Source organism: Hemibagrus wyckioides, linkage group LG11 (assembly GCF_019097595.1).
Source record: "Hemibagrus wyckioides isolate EC202008001 linkage group LG11, SWU_Hwy_1.0, whole genome shotgun sequence".
In the NCBI taxonomy this organism is placed as follows: domain Eukaryota; kingdom Metazoa; phylum Chordata; class Actinopteri; order Siluriformes; family Bagridae; genus Hemibagrus; species Hemibagrus wyckioides.
This window is the reverse complement of record NC_080720.1, coordinates 27,080,282-27,101,111: the sequence shown is the minus strand read 5'-3', so window position 1 is coordinate 27,101,111 and position 20,830 is coordinate 27,080,282. Positions and strand designations below refer to the sequence as shown.

The following is a 20,830-nucleotide window of genomic DNA, read 5'->3' as shown; positions in this document are numbered from 1 at the left end:
CAGACATAACAAGACATTGAGGAGGTTCATTTTTTCATGTTCTTCCTGATATGTTAGTGAAAAGTATACACCCTCTGTGGCCTGACAGAGAACCTGACTTACCTGAACTGAAGCCATCAACTTAATGAATCTGTACACAGAAATAACCTATACTCGATGACAGATCATAAAAATGTAAGTTCTCCTTTTAATTATTTGATGCAACATATCATTTTTTGATTATAAAAAAGCAAAAATAAAAAGGAATAAAATAAGTATTAAAGGAATAAGATTTATAAGGTTGCGTGTTTACTTTTTCCATGTGTGACGCAATAGCTAATACTTTGTTAGGTAATTAAGCTGCGTTGTTCGAAGCTGATATTTTTGATGGGTTTACTATTAATCTGCATAATGATTTCATGCTACCTGTAGGTACATATGATATAACATTTCTTTGTGTATTAATGTGAACAACAGTAATATGTAACAGAAATATATGTCTCTTTATATATATATTTTTTATAACTATACTAGAAGTTAAGTAGCAATCCCTGACAAATGGCAGCGAGAAATCCATTTTGTATTGTGCAATATCAGAGGTGGACGAAGTACACAACTTCCTTACTTGAGTGAAAGTACAAATACTACTGGTCAAACATTACTCCATTACAAGTAAAAGTTGTAAAGACAGATTTTTACTTAAGTAAAAGTACAGAAGTACTTGTTTTTAAAAGTACTTAAGTATCAAAAGTAAATGTCAACGCATTGCTTTATTATTGTTGCATGCAATACTTACAGTACCTTTTGTAGCAACCTAGTGAATATACTGACCAGTTTGTAGTATCTCTGGAAATAAGAGCTTTTAGAATGTTACAAAACCTATAGAAATTAAACAACTGAATTGACAAAAAAGACAGGTATAATCATTTTCATTTTTAATTTCACACTCCCATCACCCCCAACAAAAACGTACAGGTACATCTCAAAAAATTAGAATATCATGAAAAAGGTCATGATATTTTTGTCACTCAGTTCAGAAAGTGAAACCCATATATTATATAGATTCATCACACAGAGTGAAATATTTCAAGCCTTTATTTCTTGAAATTGTGATGATTATGGCTTACAGATAAGGAAAACCCAAAATTCTGTGTCTCAGAAAATTTGAATATTACATAAGATCAATAAAAAAAGGATCTTTCAAACAGAAATGTCAGACTTCTGAAAAGTATGTTCGTTTCTATGCACTCAATACTTGGGTGGGCCTCCTTTTGCATGAATTACTGCATCAATGCGGCGTGGCATGGAGGCAATCAGCCTGTAGCACTGCTCAGGTGTAATGGAAGCCCAGGTTGCTTTGATAGCAGCCTTCAGGTCATCTGCATTGTTGGGTCTGGTGTCTCTCATCTTCCTCTTGACAGTACCCCATAGATTCTCTATGGGGTTCAGGTCAGGCAAGTTTGCTGGCCAATCAAGCACAGTAACACCATGGTCATTGAACCAGCTTATGGTACCTTTAGCAGTGTGGGCAGGTGCCAAGTCCTGCTGGAAAATGAAATCAGCTTCTGACGTTGTCTCTGGTTCAGGAGTGGCTTGACACGAGGAATGTGACATTTGTAGGCCATGTCTAGGATTCGTCTGAAGCTCCCCCAAATTCTTGAATGGATTTTGTCTGACAATCCTCTCAAGGCTGTGGTTATCCCTTTTGCTGGTGCACCTTTTCCTACCACACTTTTTCCTTCCACTCAACTTTCTATGAATATGCTTGGATACAGCACTCTGTGAACAACCAGCTTCTTTAGCAATGACCTTTTGTGGCTTACCCTCCTTGTGGAGGGTGTCAATGACTGTCTTCTGGACAACTGTCAAGTCAGCAGTCTTCCCTATGATTGTGTAGCCTACTGACCCAGACTGAGAGACCATTTAAAAGCTCAGGAAACCTTTGCAGGTGTTTTGAGGTAATTAGCTGATTAGGGCGTGACACCATGACTTTCCAATATTGAACTTTTTCACAAAATTCTAATTCTCTGAGACACAGAATGTTGGGGTTTTCCTTATCTGTAAGCCATAATCATCACAATTTCAAGAAATAAAGGCTTGAAATATTTCACTCTATGTGCAAATGGGGTTCACTTTCTGAACTGAGTGACAAAAATATTGACCTTTTTCAATATATTCTAAATTTTGAGATGTACCTGTACACATCTATGTGTATCCACTCATGCACATTTCAATCAAATGGTCTGTAAATGAAGACTGGTCAGAAAAAAAAAATCTAACCTGCTTTAAAACCCAGCTACACAACTGTAGCTGTACAACCACCCAACAGCAACACTGCTTTAACAAAGAGTTATATATATTTCCACAATTCATTTACATCATTTTAATATGCATTTACACAATTGTCCAGGCTCCTCCCTCCTCTGTGCAATGCGTTGTGGGCAATATTACCCGTTAGAGTGTGCATTGTTCTGCCCTTTGAATTTCTATCGGAAGTAGTAGACCATCCAGGAATTTTTGGAATACTCTTTTCAGTATACTACGATTTGGGGCATACTAATTCTATTTTTGAATACTATATAGGACACATAGTATGAGAATTTGGACACAGCATATGTTTTTGTGTGTTAACTAACATCATTACCAATGCGTTGGTGGTGTATAATATACAAAGCATATCTTCGTCCATTTTGTCAGCAATTGATCAATTGAGTTAAAAAATCATGGAAAACCACTGAACTTTACAACATGTGACGCTACAAGAGTGAAAAGAATCATCCTATGATTAATGTAACTACTTTCTACTCAATGACTTTGACAGAAATGTAGTGGAGTAAAAGTAGAGTATTTGTCTTTCAAATGTATTGAAGTTAAAGTAAAAAGTATCCAGAAAAAATAATACTCAAGTAAAGTACAGATACTCAAAAAGTGTACTTAAGTAGAGTACTCAAGTAAATGTACTTCTTTACTGTCCACCTCCGTGCAATATTATATTCTATTTGATAATACTACTCTCTACACTTGTGTGTAAGGTTGCAGTATGTATAAGTATTCACACCCAGTCCCTTATTTTATTTTATTTTATTTTAGTCCCTCTGTTTACTTTTTCTTTATATTGTTGCTATATATTTGTTGCTTTTTCATACTCATGCTCCTGCTCTTCTTGTTCATGTATCACGGTTTGTTTTTGTTCATTTTTACACATTTGAAATAAATATCTGCATTTGTACCCTCCATTATGTGACAGTTACAACCTGGAACTGGATGAAATCATCATTTCATTTCATTTGTTGAAATTATTGTCTGTATCTGATCTATCATCAGGTCACAGAGAGCCTGTGCCATCATCGAGCATCAAGGCAGGATACACCCTGAACAGAGTGCCAACCCATCACAGGGCACACACACACTCATTCACTCACACACTACAGGCAATTTAGAGATTCCAATCTCCAATCAGCCTAGAGGAAGGAAACCCACCATGCGCAGGAAGAACATGCAAACTCGACACACACAGTGAGCGGGAGTGAGACTTGACCCCAGGATGCTGGAGGTGTAAGGCGAACATACTGACCACTAAGCAACCGTGCCACCTGAAATCATCATATACTGAATAGCCCATAATATTGACTTAATATAATTATAGTTTGAAAATGATTAGCAATTAGCAACATATACTTCAAAAGATTATGTACAAAATATAGTAAATAGTAAAAAAAAAATGTGGTTACAATGTCCATAGTGAAGCATGGTGTTAGTAGCATCATGTTAAAGCATTACACTTGCTTCTGGACTTTGGATAGTTTACTGCCCCCAACCCAGCCCACCTTTATCCCCCACTCACATACTTGAATATTATGTGCTATTGTTATGATATAAAATCCTAGTTTAGTCTAATTCAGCTCCAGGTTGTTGTACATTCAACTAATTTGGGTACTTTAAAATCCTTTATAATAGTCCTAGGTACATTTAGGTTGATTTGCTGTGTTTTGCTTCTATAAACAGAACAAAATTGTGACCGAAATTGAAAAGTGAACGTTACATGGCAGGTGTAATAAATTTTGGCATTAATACAACCATGGCAAGTGGATCCTCACCAAAGGCTCCAGGTTAGATATCTTTCAGAATATTTTGTTTCTTTTGTAATGATATTTGTGATTTGAGAAAAAGTTTATTGTCCACCTTCTATTGTGTTTTTGTCCATCTTCTCTTACAGAGTGCAGGATTGTACTGCTGGGAAAAGCTGGAGCTGGAAAGAACAGAGTAGCCGGAGTCATCATGGGAGACAGAACGCTGAATGAAGAGAGTGAAGAGTGTCTTTTACATGAAGGTGAACAGGAAGGAAGGAAGATCTACGTAGTGAACACACCAGGATGGGACAGAATTTCTATAGAGTGCACTACAAAGGAAATTAAAAATGAAATCATCCGAAGTGTGACACTTTGTCCTCCAGGTCCCCATGCGCTGGTTCTGGTGATACCCATAAACCATGAAGATGAACTATCTGTAAATGAACTTGAATCAGCAAGTCGACACATGGAGCTGCTCTCTAAAAGAGTCTGGCATCACACTGTGGTGCTTTTCTTGTGTAAAGGACATGTGGAGGAATCCACAATGAAAAAACACTTTCAGAAAGCAGAAAAACTCTTGGAGAAGTGTGGAGGCAGACATTGTGTTATGCGTCTGAGTGAATCTGAAACCCCGGTCCCAGGGCTCCTTGAAGAGATAGACAGCATGGTGGAAGAAAATGCTGGGGATTTCTTTCTGCCACAGGTTTACTATGAAGTGATGCAGAGCAAGATATCAGCCAAAGAAGATACACAGAAGAAAACAAATGAACAGCAGGTTGAAGAAAAAGTAGAAGAGAAAGGTATGCTTAGGCAGAGACGTGGAAGCCTCCAGTTGGAACAACCTAATAGTAAGTATAACTTCATAACATTATAATACTGAATTCATGACACTGACTCTAGTTCAGAAAGAAAAGCAATCTTAACTTTTTTCCCCAGTAAAATATAATAATGCATTTCTCTGCTGTCTATACTATATTTTCTCCACAGTGACTACAAATACAGAAAGTTCAAAAAGTCTCAAAGCTTCTGAGGCCAAAAAGAACATAAATCTGGACGAGTTGCCGTGGAATTGCATCAAACCCGTTTTAATGATCCTAATGTCCTTCATGGGTGCCCTTATAGGCTCAGTGGCAGGAGCCCTGTATGGATCAATGGGGGCAGTTGTAGGGATTGTCATTGGATTTGTTGTACTAATGCTCATTAGTTTGTGGCTGCTCAGTCTAATAACGTAGTCAAGACACAAAGATCTAGAAATAAAAACAGGAATCTGAGACTACAGTATGCACAGGTTCACTGAGAGTGAATAGCTGTAAATTGGGGGGAAAAAAAACACCACTGGAAAAAGTCAGATCATGGTTCCTCCCTATTCTGATGTTTAATGTTAGATTAACTGAAGCGTTTGGTCTGTTTCTGCACAAGTCAATGCAATGTCCTGATGCCACTGGATGATTGCTGGAAATGAGAAAGTGAACAGTTTTTCTCCACACAGATGGTCAAGGAGGCAAAAAAGGACATAAAGATCACAAGATCATAGTTTTTTTTAATCTTGGGGTTGTTTCAAAAAAGGTTTGGACACCAAAATCTACAACCATCAACATGCTTTCCTCAAAAGAAAAAGAAACTATACAAGAGATGACAATAAAACATTTTGTACATATTTGCATATACTGCTTATATCATACTAATGTGGAGTTTTGTCATCAAATAGACTGTTTATTGATAGGTGGGTTATGGTTAGAGAGAGAAACATGAGAGAGATGTGTATAAAAAATGTGAAGTCTTCTCTTCAGTGTAATATATATTTAACCTTAACTTGAGACAATTTAAGGGTTTCAGCTTTTTGGATCCTTTAGAATGGCATGACAGTGTATAACTACATGAAACTGATTTGTTTTTATTGAGGTACCTTTGTTGCTTCAGGATATAAGAGTCAGTTTGTGTATTAAATATATTAGTCAGAGAGAAAAATCTGGTTTTACCAGGGCCAGAAACCCTTCCTGATGCAACCCTCCCATTTTTATCTGGGCTTGGGACTGGCACTGCATCCAGTGGCTGGGGTTTGAACCCTGGCCTTCTGCACGGTAGGCAAGAAACCTACCACTGAGCCACCAGTGTCCCTCTATATAGAAAGCACAATGAAATGTAATTTTATGCATTAGACAGACACAGCTCTCAAATTCCAATTTATTTTAAAGGTAAAATTGGTTGGTGGCCTGGGAAAAAAAATCTCACTTGTTCCAATAATTATATAACTACAATACAGAGGTTCTATCCCTGGTTTTCTGAATGGTTTCTCAAACAGTGTACTGTGTCTTTGCATCATGTATGAAGTGACCTTAAGTGTGTGTGTGTGTGTGTGTGTGTGTGTGTTTGTGTTACTGTCAGAAAGGTTCCAAGATATGTAAAAAACCTTATCAGATATAATATCTGACATGTCATTTAGTCAGTAATAAAGCTTCACCTGGTATGCATGTACCATACAATAACTGACACATGCATTTGCCAGACATCTATCTAAATATTATTATTGTATGTTAATGACACACATTTAAGATTAAAATATATTTTGGGAATTTTATTTATTGTTGTATATTTAATTTTTTTGGTTATACTTTTGGAGCTGTTGATTTTTAAAATTTGACAATCCTCAGATTTCATGATGTTCAAGTAGAAACAGGGTATCTTTAAATGTAAAGTGAAAATCCCAGAAGATTCAGATTCATTTCACTGCCATCAGATCACTGTGACAAGCTCATTCTTGCCTTGTTGCACATTTCTCCAACCTTAATAGTTCTTTTGTTTATAGCACATGGAGATAGAGCAAAAGGAGAGAAAATAAATACCTGATAAAAAACTAGGTGGCAGAAGGACTCTCTTTCTAAGTGAACTTAAATGTCCTCCACATTCTACATAATCACTCTTACAAGTTTGAACACACCTCTGGCAAAACTGGTTTATTCAGATTACAGTGCATGGATTTTTCTTCCATGAAGATATGTATGCACATCAACCTGCTTTCTGGTGATCACTACTGAAGTCCACAATAAAAACATAGTATGTTTTATTCCTTAAGCAAAGTAACACCCAAGGCAATAGTAATAAGTTACTACATGTTTCAGTTTACAGTACTGTAAATTCCAAATCATTAACTTGTGAAGTGACACAGTAACACCTACCTCTCCTCATCATGGCACCTGTTAGTGGGTGGGATATACACTATATTGCCAAAAGTATTCGCTCACCTGCCTTGACTCGCATATGAACTTAAGTGACATCCCATTCCTAATCCATAGGGTTCAATATGACGTCGGTCCACCCTTTGCAGCTATAACAGCTTCAACTCTTCTGGGAAGGCTGTCCACAAGGTTAAGGAGTGTGTTTATGGGAATTTTTGACCATTCTTCCAGAAGCGCATTTGTGAGGTCACACACTGATGTTGGACGAGAAGGTCTGGCTCTCAGTCTCCGCTCTAATTCATCCCAAAGGTGTTCTATCGGGTTGAGGTCAGGACTCTGTGCAGGCCAGTCAAGTTCCTCCACACCAGACTCTGTCATCCATGTCTTTATGGACCTTGCTTTGTGCACTGGTGCACAGTCATGTTGGAAGAGGAAGAGGCCAGCTCCAAACTGTTCCCACAAAGTTGGGAGCATGGACTTGTCCAAAATGTCTTGGTATGCTGAAGCATTCAGAGTTCCTTTCACTGGAACTAAGGGGCCAAGCCCAGCTCCTGAAAAACAACCCCACACCATAATCCCCCCTCCACCAAACTTTACACTTGGCACAATGCAGTCAGACAAGTACCGTTCTCCTGGCAACCGCCAAACCCAGACTCGTCCATCAGATTGCCAGATGGAGAAGCGTGATTCGTCACTCCAGAGAACGCGTCTCCACTGCTCTAGAGTCCAGTGGCAGCGTGCTTTACACCACTGCATCCGACGCTTTGCATTGCACTTGGTGATGTATGGCTTGGATGCAGCTGCTCGGCCATGGAAACCCATTCCATGAAGCTCTCTGCGCACTGTTCTTGAGCTAATCTGAAGGCCACATGAAGTTTGGAGGTCTGTAGCGATTGACTCTGCAGAAAGTTGGCGACCTCTTTGCACTATGTGCCTCAGCATCTGCTGACCCCGCTCCGTCCGTTTACGTGGCCTACCACTTCGTGGCTGAGTTGCTGTCGTTCCCAAACACTTCCACGTTCTTATAATACAGCTGACAGTTGACTGTGGAATATTTAGGAGCGAGGAAATTTCACGACTGGATTTGTTGCACAGGTGGCATCCTATCACAGTTCCACAGTGGAATTCACTGAGCTCCTGAGAGCGACCCATTCTTTCACAAATGTTTGTAAAAACAGTCTGCATGCCTAGGTGCTTGATTTTATACACCTATGGCCATGGAAGTGATTGGAACACCTGATTCTGATTATTTGGATGGGTGAGCGAATACTTTTGCCAATATAGTGTATTAGGCAGCAAGTGAACATTTTGTCTTCAAAGTTGATGTGTTAGAAGCAGGAAAAATGGACAAGCGTAAGGATTTGTGTGAGTTTAATGAAGGGCCAAATTGTGATGGCTAGACGACTGAATCAGAGCATCTCCAAAACTGCAGCTCTTGTGGGGTGTTTTTGGTCTGCAGTGGTCAGTATCTATCAAAAGTGGTCCAAGGAAGGAACAGTGGTGAACCGGAGACAGGGTCATGGGCGGCCAAGGCTCATTGATCCATGTGGGGAGTGAAGGCTGGCCCGTGTGATCCGATCCAACAGACGAGCTACTGTTGCTCAAATTGCTGAAGAAGTTAATGCTGGATCTGATAGAAAGGTGTCAGAATACACAGTGCATCACAGATTGTTGCGTATGGGGCTGCATAGCCGTAGACCAGTCAGGGTGACCCCTGTGCACCAGCAAAAGCACCAACAATGGGCACATGAGTATCAGAACTGGATCACAGAGGGTGGCCTGGTCTGATGATTTATGTTTTCTTTTACATCACATCGATGGGTGCGTGTGCATTGCTTACCTGGGAACACATGGCCCTAGGATGCACTATGGGAAGAATGCAAGCTGGCGAAGGCAGTGTCATGCTTTGGACAATGTTCTGCTAGGAAACCTTGGGTCCTGCCTTCCATGTGTATGTTACTTTGACACGTACCACCTACTTAAATGTTGCAGACCATGTACACCCTTTCATGGAAACGGTATTCTCTGTGGCCTCTTTCAGCAGGATAATGTGCCGTGCCACAAAGCAGAAATGGTTCAGGAATGGTTTGATGAGCACAACAACAAGTTTGAGGTATTGACTTGACCTCCAAATTCCCCAGATATCAGTCCAATCGAGAATCTGCAGGATGTGCTGGACAAACAAGTCCAATCCATGAAGGCCCCACCTCATAACCTACAGGACTTAAAGGATCTGCTGCTAACATCTTGGTGCCAGATTCCACAGCACACCTTCAGGGATCTAGTGGAGTCCATGCCTCAAGGGTCAGGGCTGTTTTGGAGGCAAAAGTGGGACCAACAAAATATTAGGCAGGTAGTCATAATGTTATGGCTAATTAGTGTATAATTAGAGTTGTTCCAGGGCATGAAAAACTTATATTCAGATAATTTCCTGCTTAGTTGCTCCATCATTACTTTTCAACTATGAAAAGGGGATTATAAATTATTAGTGACATTTAATTTTTTACAGTTTTATCTTGCTGCTTTATGCATGTACTGAAATGTATGTGTGGAGCTGAATATCTTCAGCATAAACTTTTTGGCCTCAGTTGTAGAAACAATAATATATTAGACTGAGTGTATTAATATAAACCTGCTGATGTTATAGGAAATGAATTACCTTCTGACGAATTAACAGCACTGAGGTATTGATCAGTTTAAAACAAAGAAATAAATACAATAATGTGTGTTTTGTTTGAAATTTTATAGCTGAACACAGTATTACATACAGATTATGATACCATCTTATTTCAATACGTTTTCTAATCCAGTCCACAGGTTTGGACAGGTGAGCAATCACTTTCTGAACTAAGGTAACCTTTACACCATAAGAACATGGAATGATAAAGTGTCATTACTTTAACCAATAGACACTCTCTATAACCTTGGATGAGTGTTTGTTGTACTTCCTGATATGCCCTCAAAGAGAACCTGATTTACCTGTAGTGTAACCTTCACTGTGTGAGTCTGTACACGGAAATAACTAAAACTTGACGACAAATCATAAAATAATGTAAGTAATAACATCTTTTTTTAAAATTATTTGACATAATAGAGTTGTTTTTATTAAAAAAAAGCATCAAAGGAATAAAGGATTTACAGTTTCATGTATTAAATGTCTAGTTTCAGTTTACATGTATGATGCAGTAATATTTCTTTGTTAGTCAGTGCTAGATGTTGATGGTTTTGATGTGTTTACTGTTAATCTGTATAAAGGTTTCATGTTAACTGTAGGCACATATGATGTAGTAACATTTCTTTGTGTATAAATGTGAACAACAGCATTTATTTGGATTGTTTTACTACTAGTTAAGGCAAATTGAAAATAAGTAGCAATCCCTGACAAACGACAACAAGAAAGGCATTTTGTATTGTTGCCCTGTTCAGTATTATATTCTGTCTAATAATACAGTATTACTCTCTACACTTGTGTGTAATTTTGCAGTATACATTGGCATGCATAAGTATTCACAACTTTCTGAGTTGCAGTCGCTGTGGAAAATATCTCCATGTCCATATGAGGGCAACCTTACACACCTTTTGAAACTTTTTTGCTGTTTTCCATGTCCACCATTATCATGTTTACCTTTTTTGTAGTGTTTCAATAACTTCCTTTGTTTCATTCTTTCTTTGACTTACAACGCTTGATGCTTTCATGTGTTTGTTCCTTTGCCAGAGATTGTCTTGCTCCCCATATTTATGCTCCTATTGTTACGCTTTTGCTCTCCTTGTTCATGTGTCATGGTTTGTTTTGTCCACTATTCGGGCAGAATCCACCTTTGCCTCCATTATGTTGTAGTTACAACATGGAACTGGATCTAATCTGAATGTTATGTCATGAATCTACAGACAATAGCCAATAATACTGACGTATTATAATTATAGTTAAAAATAGTTAATAAAAAATAATTTATGAAAAAAAAAGCAAATGCTGTGATAATTTCCACTTCCATTTATGGGCTATTGTTATGACATAAAATCCTATGACATAAGTCTAATTCAGCTCCAGGTTGTTACACTACAATAAGTGGAACAGATCAACAGGGTGAAAAGTTTTAATATGAATTCATTTGTAAACATTGAAATTCTTTGTAATTGTACAAGTTATATTTGGATTACCTTTTTGTGTTTTGCTTCTTTGAACAGAAATCAATCTTCCCTTCCACAATTCTCAAATAAGAACGTTTTGTTTTGACGGAAATATAAAAGTGAACGTTACATGGCAGGTGTAGTAAATTTGGGCACTAATACAGCCATGGCAAGTGGTTCCTCACCAAAGGCTCCAGGTTAGATATCTTTCAGAATATTTTATTTTTTGTGCATAAGGATATTTGTACTTTAAGGAAAAAGTACACATCTGTCATGTTTTTGTCCATCTTCTCTTACAGAGTGCAGGATTGTACTACTGGGAAAAGCTGGAGCTGGAAAGAACAGAGTAGCCGGAATCATCATGGGAGACAAAACGCTGAATGAAGAGCGTGAAGAGTGTCTTTTACATGAAGGTGAACAGGAAGGAAAGAAGATCTACGTAGTGAACACACCAGGATGGGACAGAATTTCTATAGAGTGCACTACAGAGAAAATAAAAAATGAAATCGTCCGAAGTGTGACACTTTGTCCTCCAGGTCCCCATGCGCTGGTTCTGGTGATACCCATAAACGCTGATGATGAACTATCTGTAAATGAACTTAAATCAGCAAGTCGACACATGGAGCTGCTCTCTAAAAGAGTCTGGCATCACACTGTGGTGCTTTTCTTGTGTGAAGGACATGTGGAGGAATCCACAATGAAAAAACACTTTCAGAAAGCAGAAAAACTCTTGGAAAAGTGTGGAGGCAGACATTGTGTTATGCGTCTGAGTGAATCTGAAACCCAGGTCCATGGACTCCTTGAAGAGATAGACAGCATGGTGGAAGAAAATGCTGGTGATTGCTTCCTGCCACAGACTGCCAATGAACTGATGCAAAGCAAGATGCCATACAAAGAAGATACACAGAAGAAAACAAACAAACAGCAGAGTGAAGAAAAAGTAGAAGAGAAAGATGTGCTTAGGCAGAGACGTGGAAGCCTCCAAGGGGCACGTCCTAGTAGTAAGTATAACTTCATAACATGTTCGTATTAATACTGAATTCATGACACTGACTCTAGTTCAGAAAGAAAATCTTATTTATTTTAGTGGAATAAATTAAGTAATACATCTCTGCTGTCTATTCTATATCTTTTCACAGTTACTGCACATAAAGAAGATTCAGAAAGTCAAAGACCGGGATCTGAGGCCAAAAAGAACATGAATCAGGACCAGTTGCCATGGAATTATCTCAAACCAGTAGTAGTGATCCTAATGTCCTTCATGGGTGGTCTTATAGGCTCAGTGGCAGGAGCTCAGAATGGAACAAATGGGGCAGTTTTGGGGATTGTCACTGGATTTGTTTCAGCACTGCTCATTAGTTTGTGGCTGGTCAGTCTAGTACGATAATCAAGACAGATTATCTGAAAATAAAAACAGGAATCTGAGACTACAGTGTACACAGCTTGACTGAACTACCACATCACTTTTGTGAAGGGTTTCTCAGAATCAGAATCAGTTTCATTGCCAAATACTGTGGGTTTTACATTTACAAGGAATTTGAACATTATGTCTCTGCATCATGTGTGAAGTGACTATCTATGTGTGCGGATGTAATATCTGACATTTCATTAGAGACATTTCGGCCAATCTAAATGAGAGTGCCAATGTAATTTTTTTTTAGATATTATTCTTGTATGTTAAAAATACAGACTTTTGATTAAAATGTCTTTTGTAAATTTTGTTTTTAATTTAATTTACGCTGATATTGTTGGAGCTGGTGATGCTTAAAATTTGTACTTTGGTGTAACAGATGATATTGTTTTTTACATGTACATCAGCTTGTCTGCTTCCACTCACTATTAAAAAGTTTATTGCATGTACCTGTACTTTGAAATAACAGTAAAGTTGTTTCTATCTATCATTATTCATTCATAATTATTTTTTACAAATTCATATTGTTGTTATAGGACATTTAATTATTTACTGCTTTCTCTGGGAGATGACTATCAGTATAAGTTTATATAAACCTTTGGCCTCAATTGTAGAAACAGTAATATATTAGACTGAGCATATTAATAGAAACATCGCAGCTAGGGCTGCTTTTATAGGAAATTAATCACCATCTGACCAATTAACAGCACAGCAGTAGCTCCATTTAAAACAAAGAAATAAATACAGCTCCTTCTAAGAGGAGGTGTGTCTAGTGCTTTGATCGACAATATATACTGATCAGACATAAAATTATGAGCACTGAGAGGTAAAGTGAATAACACTGATTATCTCCTCATCATGGCAACTGTTAGTGGGATATATTAGGCAGCAAGTGAACATTTTGTCCTCAAAGTTGATGTGTTGTCTGCAGTGGTCAGTATCTATCAAAAGTGGTCCGAGGAAGGAACAGTGGTGAACCGGCGACAGGGTCATGGGCGACCAAGGCTCAATGATACACGTGGGGAGTGAAGGCTGGCCCGTGTGCTCCGATCCAACAGACGGGCTACTGTTGCTCAAATTGCTGAAGAAGTTAATGCTGGTTCTGATAGAAAGGTGTCTAGAATACACAATGCATTGCAGTTTGGTGCGTATGGGGCTCCATGGCTGCAGACCAGTCAGGGTGCCCATGCTGACTGCTGTGTACCTTTCAGGAGGTGTAAAGAAGCTTTCAGCATCATAAAGTTGGAATGAATAAGGCTTGTAGGTATTTACAATATACAGTAGATGCTCTTTATAATGTAGAGAAATATGGCTATTTTTTTCTGAATGTATTGGTGCACTGTGTCCTATGTCCTATTTTTTCAAGATTGCTTTAACTTATATTATGTGATTTATGTGGTTTTGATCTCTGAACTACTAGATGCCCTGTGAAGCTTTCTGCCCAGAAAGTCACACAGTCTTTGTGGATAGATGCACCAGCGCCATCTACAGGACAGATCTGGAAGCAGAACAAACAGAAAGTGGATTCTCTAAAAGCATTAAATTCCCCAGCAGGTCAACAGGCGTTTACATCATACTGAAAATAGAAATAGCAAAGTTGAGGATGAGGCAGTGAGGGATGCATTTTGGAGGCTTGAAAAAACATGTTAAATAGGAGCGTGGGCATTTGTGACTGTATTAATGAATTGCTGAAACTGTGCTATCAAAATGAGCACAGTGTAATAATCTTCAAAGATAGTAAACAGATTATTACATTGTGCTCATTGTGTACTCTTCTGTAAAAGCATGCCTTACAGAATTAAAACAATATCATCAGAATGAAAGAAGACTTCAGGTTACAGCTGTACCTTTGACTTTTTACAAAACACTTCACCATGGGGAAAATTTACCATATCAAAATTCACACACATTTTTCATTTGTATTTGTGGAACTTCCACCATACAAATCTGTGAATACTCTGTTACTACAGAAACAATAATATATATTACAAGTGAATTCATATAAACCTATGATTTGTTGTACAGCCTGAACTACTCCCTGTTGAATAATCCAGCTTGTCTGATCAACTACAAGCTGCTGAATCACAGTGTGAGAGGGTCAAAGTAGTAGATCGTCCTTGCCAGTTTATATGAGTTTCTGAATTAATACTACTCAAGAAAATAACAGCAAGGCAATTTAAAAATCTCAGACATTTATTGATCAGTTTGTATTGATCAGCTAGAAAATATCATAGCAGTTCTGATTCAGAAGATGCTCTACCAGTTTGGTAGCGCTTCAAACGAGATTGGCCTGTGATAGTTGGTAAAGTTGATAAGACTGAGGAGGATTTTGTAACACAGAGCTACAGTTGTAGAAAATGAATAAAAAACCTCCCACCTTTCACTTTCCTCTGTTATACAGCACATAAAATAGTGTGCCATTTGGGATGTATAGGCTACCCTCTAAATAATAACAAACCCCAGGGGTGGAAAAAACTTTTACTTGAATTAAGAAATTTGTGGAAAAAAAGAAAAGAATAAGAAAAAAGAATGATTTTACGATTTACTTTATTTCTTTTCAAAAATGGCTGTAATTTCTTTGTTAATTTACTGTTACTGGTGTGTTACTGATTCAACCTCAATTTAATCTCTATTTTATCCATGTAAGATATTACAATTCTTTGCTGTAAACATGGCTTACAGTTATTAAGTACTGTAGGTTTTTGCAGAATTTTATGGGCAACCCTCTTGCCAGTAAATGACTATAAAATTATAAATATTATATTAACTGATTAAAAAAAAACCCCACAGTACCTCTTTTTTTTTTTACTTTAGCATCCAATCATTTCAGTTGAGCTGAAACGATCAAGCAACTTGTCACATGATCACCTGAGGTGACCTTCTCATGCTATTCAGTGTTGCTATAATTATAGCACTCTCCATATTTGCTCTACAGTGTTGAACTTCACACTATGCACAATTCACACACTTTTTAAGCAATAGACACTCTCTCTACTCCCAGCTAGGGACTTTATTTGCTGGCCTATTATATAATTCAATGAAATACTTTTTTTTAATTAAAAAACTACATTTCAACAAAATAACAGTAGTCTAAACCACAACACTGTTATTTGTAAGCATTTGTCATAAATCTTTGTTAATACACTAGTGAGTTTTTGATGCTGGACTACATCAGGGAAAGCTGAAATTGCCAGGCGCTCGTATGTGTGTGTGTGTGTGTGTTTATATCTCCAGCAATAAATCACATGCTTTAATAAAAACAAATGCAGTGTGTTACATATTGATTTGAAATGTTACTACTTATGAATATAAACTGTTAATACAGAAATGAGTTCCTGATATTCTGCACAAAGCTGAGACTGCAGCATCTGGCAGCTGAATCTTGCAGTGGCATCTCCGGTCATGGACTTTCTCCGGCTGTGGCTGCTGCCAAAGTGAAAGTAAGTGTGTGATGATACCACTTTCTGATTCATTATCACAGTTATGTTTCTGTGTTTTCATAAAAAATGCAGTGTAGACTATATCACATTAGCTACTTGCTTTTAAATGCTTTAAGCCTTTTTTGTATGATCATGTTTGGGAATCTACACACACATACACACACAAGTGGGGGGAAGAATGGAAATTGATTTTTTTTTTTTAAATAATCTTTTATTCCAGGGAAAATCTAAAAGAAACCAGAGAGAAATATAGAGCAAACTAAACCAAAGCCAAAGCCGTCTTTAATTCACCTGCATCAAACATGAGTACACTAGGATTACTAGGTACTGTAAGTAATGACATACAGTATGTATCCTCATTGGAAGGAGATTGAAAGAAGACTCCTGTGCCAATTCAAGAAGTTTCCACCAAAAAAACATGACAAATTGTGTCCAAGCTATTAAGTGTTTATGCCATTTATCCAACATGCTAAGATTTAAGGATGATGCCTCAGATTTTTGAGATAACTAGTATGCTCATGGTTTACAGAAGTTATTCAGAAATTTGTCAAGACATTATGTGAAGAATATTTCCTCAGCAATCACGGAGAGCAAATGAGTCAAAGCAACGTCAGTGAGATTGTGTCTGGATGAAGAAGAAATTACAGCAGCAGCTGGACCTTTGTTGTTTATCAAACTCAGCCATTTAACTTTAATTTTAAATTTAATCTTCATACAGAATGTTATGAAGTTTTCAGTCTGTGGTATTCATTTGGCATTGTCTTCAAAATAAACCAATAGACACACTCTATGTAAGGACTCGTCGGACACCGGGGTGTTAGAATCCATTCGCAGATTTTATTATATAAACAGCAGGCAAAATCGTAAGTCGAGGAAACGAGGCGAAAAGGGTCAAAACCAGAAAACAAACACTGTGAACAAAACCGAAAGTCAAACCGAAACTCGTAGTCAATATGGGACAGGCTAAGGTCATACACTAGGCAAACTAAACAGAGACTCAATCAAGGCTTGGCAAGTAACTCACAGAAACAATGCTTCGCATAGGAGCTGAGATAGCACACTGCTTAAATACGCGAATAAACCGGAAGTAGGCAGATACAGTCAATATTCGGGCGATGGCTCCCTCTGGTGTTCTGGCTCTGAGCGCCTCGTGACTCTACAACCTTGGATGAGTTTTATTGTACTTCCTGGTATGTTAAAGGTATACTCCCTCGAAGAACACTTGATTTACTTCTAGTGAAACCTTCACTGTGCGAATCTGTACCCAGAAATAACTGAAGCTTGACTTGACAAATCATGTAAGTAAGATTAAATTATCTGACACGATAGCGTTATTTTTGATTTTTGAAAAACATCACGGGAATAAAGGTTTCACAGTTTTATATAAACTTTACATGTGTGACGCAGTAGCATTTAGTCAGCACTAGATGTTGATGGTTTTGATGTGTTTACTGTTAATCTGTATAAAGGTTTCATGTTAACTGAAGGCACATATGATGTAGTAACATTTCTTTGTGAACAACAGCATATAAGTAGTTGAATATAAGTAGCGAGGGGCGATTCTAGGATTTTCATTTAAGGGGGGCTCAGCCCCCAATGAGTATATAGTAGTAAAAAAAAAAAATAAAGAAATAAAATAAAATAAAGGTTTGACTAACAGGGTATGATGGTAAACTTATTGCAGCATTCCACTGTATTGCATAGATGTGTATAACATTTGAGAACTGAATAAGCCAAATACGAGTCTTACTGATCACACACACACACTCACACACACACACACTCACACACACACTCACACACACACTCACACACACACTCACACACACACACTCACACACACACGCTTGTCCTCTGATCCTCGCTCTGCGGATTGCAGAACGCGCTGAAAGACGGGGAAGAGCCGAAGTCTGCCGGAGTTTTCATATGAAATTTAAAGAGGACTGAGGAGATCACCAGTTTGTACAGTTTATGGAGAATCGCAGAATTTTTAAGGGGGCTGAGTAGAAATGTTAGCGACGCCCATGGATTGCAGGAAATGGGATTCAGTTCAAAAACATTTCCCCCCATTTTGTGTGTCCCTCCCACTTCTCAAACCAAAGTTACACCCTTGTCGTAGTTACATTTCAATTGACTTTCTGTGTTTTGCTTCTGTGAACAGAAATCAATCTTCCCTTCACAATTCTCAAATAATGTATTGATGGAAATTTAAAAGTGAAAGTTACATGTAATAAATTTCAACAGTAATACAGCCATGGCAAGTGGATCCTCACCAAAGGCTCCAGGTTAGATATCTTCTCAAATACTTTGTTTCTTTTGAGCATAATGATATTTACGCTTTGAGAAAAAGTTTATTGTTCACCTTCTTTGCTTAATCACTGTTGTGATTTTACTGAAGGAGGTCCATTTTCTCTATACAGAGTGCAGGATTGTACTGCTGGGAAAAGCTGGAGCTGGAAAGAACAGAGTAGCCGGAGTCATCCTGGGAGACAGAACGCTGAATGAAGAGAGTGAAGAGTGTCTTTTACATGAAGGTGAACAGGAAGGAAGGAAGATCTACGTAGTGAACACACCAGGATGGGACAGAATTTCTATAGAGTGCACTACAAAGGAAATTAAAAATGAAATCGTCCGAAGTGTGACACTTTGTCCTCCAGGTCCCCATGCGCTGGTTCTGGTGATACCCATAAACCATGAAGATGAACTATCTGTAAATGAACTTGAATCAACAAGTCGACACATGGAGCTGCTCTCTAAGAGAGTCTGGCATCACACTGTGGTGCTTTTCTTGTGTAAAGGACATGTGGAGGAATCCACAATGAAAAAACACTTTCAGAAAGCAGAAAAACTCCTGGAAAAGTGCAGAGGCAGACATTATGTTATGGGGCCGAATGAATCTGAAACCCATGTCCCAGGACTGCTTAAAGAGATAGACAGCATGGTGGAAGAAAATCAGGGTGATTTCTTTCTGCCACAGGTTTACTATGAAGTAATGCAGAGTAAATTACTACAAGATACCAGAGAGCTGGAGAAAAGGTATGAGGACAAAATAGAAATGCTAAAACAAAGATACCAGAAGAGACTTAATATGAATAAAAAACAAACTGAGGAAGAACCTTTGCTTAAGCGGAGACGTGAAAGTATGGAGGGAACTCGTCCATCTTGTAAGTACATTTCTGCAAGACCATTATACAGTATTATCACAGAAATACTGCCACTGTATTTCCTGGTCTTGTTTAACTGATTTTCTTGTCTGTAATTTTTTTTTTAAGTCAGTGAAGAAGTGGATACGGACCAAGAGCAAGTACATAGATGAGATTCAGGCACTTTAATAACTTCACTGGCTTTCGGACTGATTAAAGCTGCAAGTCTAGAGTGACAATGTTCAACTCTAGAAAAACTGAATACTGAAAAATGAAGTAAAATATTTAAGTGGAAAAATGAAAATTTAATTAATTAAAAAAATCTGATTTATTTCATTTCCGAAATGAATAAATTTCGAGCTGTATATACATATATAAATATATATATATATATATATATATATATATATATATATATGTGTGTGTGTAACGTATCTGAAAATATATAGTATTTATTAATATTTTAGTAATGTATAAAATATATAAATATATAATATAAATATATAAAATAAATATATATATATATATATATAGTATTTTTTATATTTTAGTAATGTTATTGTAAATTTATATTATTTAACACATTTTCAGTACTTCTCAATATATGTCAATATAACACTTAATGTTATGTTTGTATTTAAATGTTATATTATTTTGCACATTTTATTTTTCTGGTTCTTGGAAAACAGTTATTTTGTTTTCTGAATTGTCGTTGTTTTTTTGGATTTGTTATTTTGTTTTGCACTTCTCAGATACCTTACAGTAATCTACTGAATGCTTTCTATTTATTCATTCATTACCACATCACGTGTATAAAGTGGAAGACAGGACAGTTTTTATGGTTCTGGCCTGCTAATGAGAAGATTGAGTTTCGATCCCATGTAAAAACAGTGAATTTTCTTTCTATGTAAATAATGTGCATATATTTAATATTTTTATATAAAGAGCATTGCTTCAATGCAGCTGTAGCTGATCTATCATTTTTACTCAAATCAGTGGTTTGATGAATCTGATGCAAATTTCTTTAGACTCAAATCTGTGAACATTAAAGGACCTTTCAGGAGGTTTAAAGACGTTTTCAACATCATAAACCTGGAATAAATAAGGCTTATATGTATTTACCATATACAGAAGATGCTCTTTAGAATATTGGAAAAATATGCCTATTATTTCTAAATGTATTGGTGCATGTCTGACAAGATTTAATAAAATTATTATCACTGTGTCCTATGTCCTGTTTTTTTTTTTTTCAAGATTGCTTTAACTCATTTTATGTGATTTATGGGGTTTCAATCTCTAAACTGCTAGATGCCCTGTGAATCCTTCAGGCAAGAGTCACACAGTCTTTGTGGATAAATGCACCAGCGCCATCTACAGGACAGATCTGGAAGCAGAACAAACAGAAAGTGGATTCTCTAAAAGCATTAAATTCCCCAGCAGGTCAACAGGCGTTTACATCATACTGAAAATAGAAATAGCAAAG

At 37.3% G+C, this 20,830-nt stretch overlaps 1 protein-coding gene across 1 annotated transcript; it reads left to right on the top strand.

Moving 5' to 3' along the window:
- The first annotated feature begins 29 nt into the window (after positions 1-29).
- On the top strand, positions 30-19,768 carry LOC131361751 (uncharacterized). Its single transcript, XM_058403281.1, has 12 exons — positions 30-174; positions 3,304-4,088; positions 4,196-4,897; positions 5,037-5,280; positions 10,036-10,052; positions 11,653-12,354; positions 12,493-12,737; positions 14,185-14,318; positions 16,090-16,204; positions 18,426-18,489; positions 18,625-19,368; positions 19,481-19,768. The coding sequence occupies exons 2-12, from the start codon at positions 4,022-4,024 to the stop codon at positions 19,534-19,536; spliced, it is 3,090 nt and encodes a 1,029-aa protein (XP_058259264.1). The 5' UTR covers positions 30-174; positions 3,304-4,021; the 3' UTR covers positions 19,537-19,768.
- The last annotated feature ends 1,062 nt before the right edge of the window (positions 19,769-20,830 follow it).

What these genes read in the sequence shown, in the direction of transcription:
- LOC131361751 (XM_058403281.1), top strand. Translation starts at nt 4,022, where the DNA reads ATGGCAGGTGTAATAAATTTTGGCATTAATACAACCATGGCAAGTGGA. An exon ending in AGCATTAAATTCCCCAGCAG is followed by an intron (nt 14,319 to 16,089) that starts GTCAACAGGCGT and finishes CTGTTAATACAG; the next exon opens with AAATGAGTTCCTGATATTCT. An exon ending in ATCCTCACCAAAGGCTCCAG is followed by an intron (nt 18,490 to 18,624) that starts GTTAGATATCTT and finishes TTCTCTATACAG; the next exon opens with AGTGCAGGATTGTACTGCTG.